At 48.7% G+C, this 12165-nt stretch overlaps 1 protein-coding gene across 1 annotated transcript in view; it reads right to left on the bottom strand.

Moving 5' to 3' along the window:
* Positions 1–12165, bottom strand: part of CD5 (CD5 molecule) — a 154400-nt gene that overhangs the window by 96829 nt on the left and 45406 nt on the right. The window contains exons 2-3 of the mRNA XM_086953776.1: positions 8204–8242; positions 4846–5160 (exon numbers count right to left, since the gene is read on the bottom strand). Coding sequence (XP_086809902.1) covers positions 4846–5160; positions 8204–8242 — 354 coding nt within the window. The remainder of the gene's footprint in view (positions 1–4845; positions 5161–8203; positions 8243–12165) is intronic.

Below are 12165 nucleotides of genomic sequence, written 5' to 3'. Positions count from 1 at the left end.
TCCAAGACAAGTGGACTGGGCCCTTCAAAGTGGTGGAGCGCAAGAGCCCTGTCACATACCTCGTGGGCATGGAATCCCCCAGGAACCCCCTCCGGGTCCTCCACGCCAACAGGCTCAAACCTCACTTTGTCCGGATGGAACTTAGCCTCCTGATGGCCACTGACAGCGGGGCCGAAGACGACTCCGAGCCCCTACCGGACCTCCTGAGCGCCTCTGAGAAAGACGGCTCCTCCGCCCTGACCCCCGAACAACGCCGAGACTGCCAAGAGCTGTTGGGACAATTTGCAGACTTGTTTTCCCTCACCCCCGGAGTCACCCGGTGGTGCGTCCACGATGTCGACACCGGGGACAGCCCGCCTGTACGACACCGGGCCTACCGAGTTCCCGAGCGAGTTCGGACCTGCATTCAAGCGGAGGTCTCTAAGATGCTAGCTCTGGGGGTGGTCGAACCCTCTGACAGTCCGTGGGCCAGCCCTGTCGTCCTGGTCCCCAAAGGCGCCGTCCCTGGCGCCTCTCCCGAACTAAGGTTTGTGTAGACTACCGGGGGTTGAATGGCGTCACCCGGACCGACGCCCACCCCATTCCCCGGGCTGATGAACTGATTGACCGATTGGGGGCGGCCCGCTACCTGAGCACCTTCGACCTAACCTCCGGCTACTGGCAAATCGGACTCACTCCAGGCGCCCAAGAGCGCTCCGCTTTCTCAAACCCCGATGGTCACTACCACTTCAGGGTGATGCCCTTCGGAATGAAAAACGTCCCCGCAACTTTCCAGAGACTGGTGAATAAGGTGTTGGCGGGGCTAGAAGAGTTCAGCGCCGCATACCTGGACGATATCGCGGTGTACAGCCTCCAATGGACCGAACACCTCCAGCACCTCAGGGAGGTCTTGGCGGCCCTCCGCCGGGCCGGATTGACCATAAAAGCAAGCAAATGCCAGATCGGCCAAGGTTCCGTGACCTATCTGGGACACCAAGTGGGGAGCGGCCAAGTGGCCCCCCTCCAACCCTAGATCGACGCCATCTTGGCCTGGGAGCCCCCGGTCACCCAGACAGCGGTCCTAGCCTTCCTGGGGCTCACCGGGTATTACCGGCGCTTTGTGAAGAATTATGGCAGCATTGTTGGGCCCCTCACAGAACTCACTTCAAAGAAACAACCACAGAAGGTTCACTGGACCCCCGAGTATCAGGCCGCCTTTGAGACCCTAAAGACCGCGATGTGTACCGCCCCCATGCTCCAAGCCCCCGACTACAGCCGAGAATTCGTGGTCCAAACGGATGCCTCCGAGCACGGTGTCGGGGCAGTCCTGTCCCAAATCAACGCCGACGGAGTCGATCAGCCGGTGGCCTTCATCAGCCGACGTCTGCTGGCCCGAGAACAACGCTGGAGCACGATTGAACGAGAGGCATTCGCCGTGGTGTGGGCCCTCAAGAAGCTCCGACCCTATCTCTTCGGCACCCATTTCCGGGTGCAAACTGACCACCGCCCCCTGCGGTGGTTGATGCAGATGCGAGGGGAGAACCTGAAGTTGATACATTGGTCCATCTCCCTACAAGGGATGGACTTCACCGTGGAGCATCGCCCCGGCAGCGACTACGCCAACGCTGATGGCCTGTCCCGCTTCTTCCGCCTCGGTGAGGAGAACCCCCAAGAAGATGGGTGACTCTCCCTGCCTTCAGCTGGGGGGGACGTGTGTTGGACCCGGCCTCGTGGCGTGGTCCCACTCCTCCCGCATGGCGGGCCCTGGGCGACATCGACCCATGTCCTCCGGCCTGGGGCTACCCCCGCCAACCTTCACGAGGGCCACCACTCATGGCAACCCCCGGCTCTCCCCCTCCAGAACATGGCAACCCCTACTCGCCCCACACTGCTGGTCCGACCCCTATCCCGGGCCACCCTCTCAGGGCCCGACTCCATCTTGGGCCTTCCACGTCCGGGCCCCGTGGCCTCGGCCCGACCTCGGCCGCAGCCCCAGTGAAGCCCCGACATCGAGGAACCAAGATCCGACCAGGTGGTAGAACGGCCACTTGACACATCAAGGAGGAGGGGAGTTTCGATGGCCCTCCAGCCGTCCCCGGACGCCTGGTTTCGATCGCCCTCTGGCCTCCCTGGGCGCTGGCTCCACCCTCCTGCTGGGTGTCTGGACACTCTCATCCCAGCCCCTCTGACCCCCAGGTGCGAGGGTCCGCACTTCAAAGGACTCCAGACCTATATCTGGGGCAGCTCTGGAATGGGTCGGGAGTTGTATCCTGGAGTCGAGAGCCCTGCAGGTTGAATCACGGCTGACCCTGAGACGAACTCACTACGGAACCCTGAAACCATCTTCGGAGCCCTGCTGGCGCTGCCGCAGCCCGACCTTGCTGAAACCATCTTCCGAGCCCTGCTGGCGCTGCCGCGGCCCGACATCGCTGAAACCATCTTCGGAGCCCTGCTGGCGCTGCCACGGCCCGACCTCGCTGAAACCATCTTCAGAGCCCTGCTGGCGATGCCGCGGCCCGACTTTGCTGAACCATCTTCGGAGCCCTGCTGGCCCGACCCTGAGGAACCCCCCAGCTCGAGGATTGAGAGCTGAGTGCAAGGTATCCCTGTACCAGGCTGGTACCGAGACTGTCCCGCTACCCCCTTCCCACAACTTCCGAGACTTTAAGGATCCCTCGATCCTCTTGTATATATCTTGCTGAGATAACCTGCCTTGATTACCGATAAAGACGTTAAGAATCTATCCTTGTGTGGTGTCCTTCTGTAGTGGTGTGATTGCTCGCCTGTACGATCCTAGGAGAGGAACCTCGCCAGGAGGCCTCTCGACAGCGCTCGGCCAGTTCCATAAGGAGAGGTGGGTCTCGGGGTGGTCGGCCAGATAGCCTCTGCCTCCCCCCTAAGATCGCCTTTCTAACATCGTATATATTGTCAGTGTCTGTGGCCCTCTGTCTTTAATGACAGTGTAGTTGTGTAGTTGAAGTCTGTTGTCAATGTCTGTGGCAATTGGAAATGACGAGCTTTTGAGCGGCGTACCCCCAGATTTTTGCCTTGACTGTTTTTGCTTATTGTAGAACTTTGCACGCTTTACCCCTTCTAATCAGCGATAAAGTGCTTGTGCTCTCCATTTGACATAATGGAATTGGCATACCCCTTATTGCTATATTGAAATACATATACGTCCTTAGTATATGGTACAATGTGTACCCAAGGCCTGTAAGCTAAATCTCACTAGTGGCATGCAGTGCCCACTGCTGTGACACTGCCAACATGACTGCAGGCCTAACATGTGTAAGCCTGGCTGTTGCGGTTTAGAGCTGCAAATTCGAACTCTCAAAATAACCCCTTTAGGCAGGTCAAAACCTTCCCTATCAATATTAATAGGTCACCCCTAAGTAGGCCGTCTTGCACATAAGGCACGGTGCATGGTATTTAAAAGTACAACATGTAAAAGTGTACTGGTTCACATGTCTTTACAGTGGAAAAATCCCAATAGCTATTTTTACTGTTGCAAGGTAGAAATATAATTAAAAAACTTATTAAAGGTTAGCTCAAATCCAATTTATTGATAAATGGTATTTTTTCAAAGTGATTTTTGTGACTTTAGTGGGTCTCCCTGATAGAGGGTTGTGTTTATTACTTGACACCCTTCTCAACTAATATTGCAATTTCTTACAATGGCCCTCTGCTTTAAAGCATTGTGTTCTGATCTTCTGCCCGTGGTTGGTGCCACAGAGGGGGACTAGCAAGTAAAACCCCATGAGGGAGGGGTACCTGAACAAGAGATGGGGTGATAGTGGTTAGTACATCTCATCACAGATAAAAACCTGCACATAACTGCCAGAAACAGTGTCATACATCAGCTGTTGCTAGCCATTTTTAATCTCTCTGTGAAAAACCTTGTTGTAAAGTAATTACCTCTTAAAGAAAAGGGGTAACCCTGTCTCCCTCGGAACCTGGGTATTAGTGGTTAAACAAACAAATGGTTCTGTTGGGTAAGATAAATTGCTTTGGAAAATGCTAATATATGCAAATGAAACATAAATCAGAACTCCCTGATACACACATGCAAATGAGAAATCAATGCTCAAGCAGAAATAAATAAATTGTGTAGTCAGGTATTGAATTCATAGGTATTTATGTTTAAAAATCAATTACGTTCATGCTGAATTACTTCATTCAGTAACAAACAATTAATACAAAGTGCGACCATCAAACATAGATACAGTTCAGTGAAAATTGGTGAAAAAAGTGCTAAAGTGCTGAAATGTATGTACAGTGAAAATGAATAGATACAATTATATACACAAGTAATTAATAGGCCAGCAATTAATTGATCTCCATGGAATCATTTGCATATATTAGCATTTTCCAAAGCAATTTATCTTACCCAACAGAACCATTTGTTTGTAAAGTAATTACCATCTCACAGTAGTACCCTATCAAGCACCGCCTGTTTCTAAGGTCAGCGTTGACTTCTCAAAGATTACATGCACTGTAAGTTGTGCACAGATATGCGGACAATGTGTACATCTGCATGGTGAGTGTTTAAGTTGATTATCGCCAAAGATGCACGACCAGCTACTCTCAAGAATATTCAGGAGACAGAGGTGTGTGCATTCATGTATATTAATTTGCAGACCTACTCCATATGGATCAGGGACCGCAGCCCGCTAGAGATAGCAGCCTCCATCTTATGAGAAAGGAACAAACAGACGCTTACATGCTCCCGTCCTTTCAGTATCAAGAACGTCATGATTGTTACCCCATTGTATAATAAACATCCTAACAGAACCCACCACATAATTCAGTGAACTATAAGCCAAGCTCTTGAACAGACTGCTGTAGTCCCTCAAGCCCAGTACTCACCTCCACAGGCCAGGAAGATGTCTTCCTCTTGGGTGCAGTTGTAGACTCCCCCGTCAGATGGAACGCAGTCCTTGAGGTTGGATTCACTTCCTTGACAGATGAACCGACCACTCCAGATCTTCGTGCTAGGATCCAATTCCCTCAAGGCTTGAGGTCCGTAGAGTAGACCCTGGACAGGACCGCAGTGCAGCTGCCTACAGACAACCGCGGCTTGACTCCGGGTCCAGGAACGTTCACAGACCGAACTCCAGCTCCCGTTCAGGAGAAGCTCCAGCCTGCCGGCACATCTGGAGCCATTGCTGGACAGACGCACATCTGGAAGGTGAAAGTGAGGGTTAGCCTGCCTCAACCAAGATGCAATTCTCACTGAGTCTGTTTATGTTTATTTGTTCTTATAGCACACACTCCATAACCTCATTGCTTGTTGGCAGATTTGAGAGGGGTGCCGAAGGTAGATGTATTTAAGGAGGTGGTAAAGTTGCACTGCACACTTCTATTGTTATCAGACCCATTAAAACCTTGGATTCCTAAAAACCAGGCAAGTGAGGTTTCATTAGCCATGTCATACAGGAGGGAACCTTTCTCAAGGGCTGACCTGTTGCAGGCATCGTTTTACCACATTTGGCGGCGCCAGCATTTTAGAGGGAGGCGACCGGGGTCCACAGTTTATCAAAAACATGATTTGCAAGGAGTGGCAAGTTATGGGCATCACTTAAGACTGATTTAAGGAATCCTGGTGACTTCATCTCAGAGGACAGATGAAATGGCTGAGACTAGAGGAACTAAAGTTAGGTAGGGTTCAGTGTTGCTCTATATACAAGTCAGAAAGGTTATTTGAAATCACTTTAGGAACGGAGAGAGTTAATATCCTGAGCAATACATGTCCAAAATAATCAGAACAATCCACATTGGTAGTTGCCATAGAATCCTTCTTCTGTTCTTTATTTTCATATGACACAGTTCAACATAGGTATGGATTCTAGCCACCACGTGTTTCGCATTAAGGTGGGGAAAATCACCGACTTCTTCAGGGCAAACTGCAAAACGTTTCTGGCTGCATGGTTGATCATCTCCCTCCCCCTTGGATCGTCCGTGCACTGGTGGCCTTCCTCTTCTGATTCCCACTACTTAGCGGAAGTCCGGCCGGCTCGCTGCCTATTTATCTCACCCTGGGACCTTCTTTATCTGATACCTCATCGGGACGTCCCTGGATATTCAGTCATTTTTGACTGAACTGATTTTATCTCGGGTTTCCCAGGCACCCTTATTTCACTCTGCATCCCATTTCGTCTGCGCCCTGAAGAAGGTGTGACCCACATGCAGGATCGTTCACCGAAACGTGAGTCGGCGCTGAGGTTCTCTGGTCTGCATGTCTCCTCTAACAATACTTAGTCGTGGCCTCTTCTGAGGTTCACATGAAGCCTTGGGAAAAAATTTCTCTCACCAAATGGATTAATATAGTGTAAGGGTGATTGCATGATATCACATATGGACTATACAGCAATTTGTGGACTATCCTATGTACTACAGTATTAAAGATCTACTGGAGGAGACTAATGGCTTGTGATGAGGTGGACCACGTGTGAATTTTGTGTATGCTTGAACGAATGAGCATGAATCTGGTTGAGAGTACGAGTGGTTTTTGTGTATGTGTATTGCGCCTGGGTCTCTTTGATTGTACATTGCATATCATGTAATATTTATTAAAAGTATAGTAATTGTTGCTTTTTGTACCTCGAGAACTGTTATAATAAACCTGATATATTGGTCTCAGGTCATCAGCATCCTTAGTATTTGTTGCCCTCTGGGGGATGTGACAATGCTGTTTTTGTGCTTTATCCTTAAAATATTTTTCCAGGCAGTGGTTTTCCTCCTTACTGAAAGCAGTATGTCTTCATCTCTGCTCACGAGAGCTAGAAAAACAACCCGTTATAACTACTCCATTCCTCATTTAATTCAGAAAGAAGACGAAGACCGTGTTCTTCAGACCGCACCTCATCTTCACACCATAGGATTTACTACCACGACTACCCATCCTCAGTGGGTAAGATCCTGAATCAAAATCCAGGGCTCCCACCCTTGTCCAGCACCTTTGGCCAGATGAATGACATTAGGAACAGTGATGTCCTAGTTGTGATTATCTCTGAATCACAATTAGGAAATCGTTATTCCTAATGTATGTAATTTTTTTTATTACCAATTCCTAGTGGGTTGCATTAATGTTAATGAGGTGAGTCTCAATTTCTGACCATTAGGAATGACAGCCGTCCCAGGGATGGTGGCCTGTGTGGGTCAGCAGACCACTGAGTCTGTGATTGCTTTTAAATAAAGCAATGTTTTTAAAAAAAAATAGGGCCTGTTTTCCTTAACAAAAGTTTTAAGTTTAATTTTTTAAGAGTTGGGCCACTGCCTACTCTCAAAATATATACTTTTGACATTCACAAAGGGGAAGGGGTTATTTTGGGACACCTACTCCTTCAAGGAGTCTGTAAAATATAATTGTTTTGCAAATGGAATTTGATTGTAAATTATTAATACTTACAACTGCAGAGTGGTATGTGGAAGGGGTGCCATAGACACGCTTTTTCCAAAAACTGAATCGGAAATCCTAAGTGGAGAAGTGTGGCTCAATGGTTAGAGCGGCAGACCCTGATGCAAAGGTCTAGCTTGGGACCAGGGTTCAATTCCCCACCTCGGCGGGTCTTGGGCTCAAAAATTCCATGGACCTGATAATTCTCGCCTCAGTGCCTATTCCAATCATGGAGTCCCACTCTGCAACTCTGGGCAATACCTTGCATAATCTCCACAACGGCCCCCACAACGCCAAGGATGCCTGGCCTCCACCTTGGGGGTGCCCAGGAGTGGACGCCTCACAGGGAAAGCCAGGATGGGTTCCACAGTGGTATTCGTACAAGCGCCTTGAGACCCTTGCAGGTGAGTAGTGCGCTATACAAATATCAATTTAAGTGAGATTTGGTAATAAGTTACCAAATCGCAATTTGCCTTTTGTACATTGTAAAAAGCATTTTTGCAGTCGTAAACTGCCTGAATCAGCGAAATGAGCCAATTGCGACCTCAAAAAAGCTTTGTACATCTGGCATTATGTTTTCTGTATTTTTTGTACAACTGTGCACAGAGGCGTAGCTACCATTAGTGCAACAGGTGGAGCAGCACCAGGGCCCAGAGCCTAGACGGGTCCCTTGTAGCATGATAATGGCTGTATTTTAATACCCCAACAACAGCCAAAGGGGCCATTGTTCTTGCCAGCACAGGGCACATTTTACTGGCTTTCCACTCCACAAATATATTCCATATCCTAGTTGGTACCCACATTCTGAAGATATCAAGACATACAGACCTGAAGGGGTCTCGACATCACCAGACACGACGGACATCACTGAAAGACACAAAAGAATAGGACAGAGGGGGGAGACATGAGAATTTCTGAAAAATGAATGATTGAAAAATGCAATCAGATATTACCTTTAAATAGAACAAGAGAGGATGACAATGGCATATGGCAGGCACAAAGGAGACTGCGTGTAATAATGTAAGGCAGCCTGCAGAATATGGGCAGCCCGCTAACAAGTCAATAAGGCAGAGGTCTTCAAACTTTTGAAGGTTGAGCCCCCCCAGCTCACTTTTTTCAGCTGTTGGGCCCCCCCAAAACCTGACAGAAATTTCTGGAATCTGGTACACTACATAATTTACCGCCGCGCCAAACCCGGGGCCATATCCAGCATATAATGTCCAACATAATAAGAGTGTTTAGTTAAGTGCAGGTTTGTGAATGGGGGTGCTGAAATGACAGATTATTACATAGCTTAAACCACCATTTTCCTAGATAAAATGTGCGTAAATAGTTTTTACTAGGATGCTTTGTTTTGCACATGACATTGATTGATAACACCACCAACATAAATGTTACGGCTGTGCCCGTTTTTCGTCACAGACGCTCAATCTGTGGATGGATTTTTGAGAATGAGAAGCGAGTTGTCTGAATGCAAGGTGCATTCCAAGACACTTGAAGTAACTCAGAATGTTATTGAGGGCAGAGTGGGGTTTCAAACGTGTTAAACCATGGGCAGTCACAAACTTTCTCTCGGGGGCCAAATTTACAGTGTGGTTTGTGTCCGAGGGCAGCACCGATGGGGGCAGGGTAAGTGGGGGACGGGGCGGGGCTAGAGAAAACAAAAAAAACTGAGGTTGAACAGAGGTCCCTGCAGCAGACGCCTTCGTCCACTGAGCCACCAGACCAGGCGTACACACATCTCGCTCTCACTCTCTCTCTCTCCCCATCTCTCTCCCTCTCTCCCTCTGTCTCACTCAGACTGTCTCACTCCCTCTCACTCCCTCCCTGTCTCACTCACTCTGACTGTCTCACTCCCCCTCTCTCTCTGTCTCTCTCTCTCTCTCTCTCTCTGTCTGTGTCTCCCTCTCTCTCTGTCTCCCTCTCTCTCTGTCTCCCTCTCTCTTCTTCCCTATCCCTCTCTGTCTCCCTCTCTCTCCTACCCTCCTCACTCTGTCGCCCTCCTCACTCTGTCGCCCTCCCCCTCCCTCCCTCTGTCACCCTCTGTCTCCCTCTCTCTCCCTTTCTCTGTCTCCCTCTCCCTTTCTCTGTCTCCCCCCTCTCCTTGTCTCCCTCTGTCTGTCTCCCTTTCTCTGTCTCCCTCCCTCTCCTTCTCTTTGTCTCCCACTGCCTGTTTCCCTGTTTCCCTCCCTCTCCCTCTGTTTCCCTCCCTCTCTCTCTTTGTCTCCCTCTGTCTCCCTCCCTCTCCCTCTCTTTGTCGCCCTCTTTCTGTCTCCCTTTCTCTGTCTCCCTCTCTCGGTCTCCCTTTCCCTCCCTCCCTCGCTCTCCCTCTGTCTGCCTCCCTCTCCCACCCCCTTTCCCACCTCCCTCGCTCTCACTCTGTCTGCCTCCCATTCCCTCCCTCCTTTCCTTCCCTCCCTCGCTCTCCCTCTGTCTGCCTTCCTTTCCCTCCTTCCTTTCCCTCCCTCCCTCGCTCTCCCTCTGTCTGCCTCCCTTTCTCTCCCTCCCTCTCCCTCCCTTTCCCTCCCTCTCCCTCCCTTTCCCTCCCCCCCTCGCTCTCCCTCTGATGCCTCCATTTCCCTCCATCCCGCTCCCTCCCTTTACCTCCCTCGCTCTCCCTCTGTCTGCCTCCCTTTCCCGCTCCTCTACTTAAGCACACACAAGCAAGCATTTGCAAACATTTTTCCAACGGAGACACTTCGGTGAATTGGAAAGCTGAAAGCCTTGCTATATTTAGTACGTAAATATAAGGTAAGGTACTTTTAATATTATAATTTAAGAACGCATTCTTGTTAGCTTCCTTAACGTTTTTAAAAATATATTTGTATATTTATCAAAAGTACACTAAAAAGTACATCTATCATTGAGATGTGGGAATTGTTACAGTACTTAGCTGCAACCCTCCAAATAGAGGTGTCCTCAAGGCAGTTAAATACAGCTTTGTTATTGTGCCCATTCAAATGGTGGCCTCTCAGCTGATGCTCCTATTCTGCGGGAGTCAAGCAGCACGGAATGTGTAAATTCGCCCCTAATGCATCTGGACTAGCTTGCCTCAACAGTCAGATGTACACCTTGTAGCACTATCATGGACCCTTGACTTGCTTTAGCATGTCTCACTCTTTTAAGATGGGACTTTGCCTGAAAGCGCCTCAAGGTCATCATGATTCATGTGCGCTATAGCCCAGCTGACCCCTCGTAACTTCTGCCAGAGTGCATGATGGTGGTAGGAGGTAACTGAGCGGGTTCACACATCTGCTGGAGAAACGTCCTCGCAGGCTGCAGAGTGTGAGTTTGAACCCTATCAGGGCCGGCTGCGCACCGTCCTCCCACTGTCAGGAAAATGACTATCATGGAGATGCGGGAATTGTTACAGTACTTAGCCGCAACCATCCAAATAGAGGTGTCCTCAAGGTTGTTAAATACAGCTTCGTTATTGTGCCCATTCAAATAGTGGCCTCTCAGCTGATGCTCCTATTGTGTGGGAGTCAAGCAGCACGTAATGTGTTAATTCGCCCCTAATGCAACGTTAGAACATAGTGTTACATAAAATTATAATGAATAATGCACCACGGACGCTTTTAAAAGCAAATAGATAAAAAACAATGCCATTTAAAATACCAACAACTTCAAACTTTGCTAATGCGAGACCTATTGCATTGCAAATGCTTGTTCCTTCTTCCCTCTGTCTTCCTCCCTCTACCTCCCTCTATCACCCTCTTCATCTCATCCTGCCTGTCTGTGCCCGGGCTGATACAGCTTCAGGGCACACACACACACACACACCTGCACCCAAGCACTTCACAGGTCTTTAAAAGACCATTTGTATGTTAATGAGGCTTCTGTATTTCACCTCTGGGGACAGACAATCAGGAATGTGGGTTAAGGGACCATTGGCAAGCGCCACAAATCAATTGCTATAAATGTGTCAAAATGAGGCTGCAACAATATGTCCTGTTTCATGGTCTGAATGTTGTGACTTTGCCCAATTTCTGGATGATTTTGTTCTTTACAATGTTGTGCTCTTGGTATGGATTCACTTAATTTCAAAGGGGGGCCGGAATCCGTGTCAACGTTAAATGCTTCCTCTTTGCAATTGGCGCTGTTCCCATTTTTTCACGAACCATAATTTGCATTTGGGCTCAGTCACCTAAAGCAGCGCCTCCCACGTCACCATGGCTTCTGTGAATATCATCAGAAACCATCACAGACCTCTTTTCCTAAATTAAATGTCCTCGAAAGGCAGTTTTCGGTTTAGTAGAGGAGACTTCCTGCCTCCTTGCTGAAGCTGAATGAATTAACCCCCTCCTGGGAGGGTAAACATAATAAAAGAATAGGCACTTCGTGCCTCGCCGATTTCCCCTCCCTCCTCCCTCGACTTACCACAGAGAACAAAGGTGAAATTAGAGAGTAGTTGTGAAATTAGAGAGGAGTTTGCGCCCCCCCAAAGATGGTGTCGGGCCCCCCTAGGGGGGCGCGCCCCACAGTTTGAAGATCTCTGCAATAAGGAATCCCTGGGTGCACACTCACATAAGGTCTTGTTCTACTTTCATGCCCATCTATATAAGCACTCAGACTCAAACAAGAGACACTAGTTCAGTACACTGTATTAATTAAATATTAATTTCCACACCAGAATTGGAACATTCACAGTCTAATTTTAATAAAAACATATACATAAAAAATGTTTGGCACAAAAACACAGATTAAAATTTCAAAGAAAAATTCTTTGAAAGGAATAGAATAAAACAATTAATTATAACAATTCATTACATGTATAACCAAATTCGACT

Source organism: Lissotriton vulgaris, chromosome 1_2, assembly GCF_964263255.1.
Source record: "Lissotriton vulgaris chromosome 1_2, aLisVul1.2, whole genome shotgun sequence".
In the NCBI taxonomy this organism is placed as follows: Eukaryota; Metazoa; Chordata; class Amphibia; order Caudata; family Salamandridae; genus Lissotriton; species Lissotriton vulgaris.
Note: the sequence above shows the minus strand (reverse complement) of the source record. Positions and strands in the feature narration are given on the sequence as shown.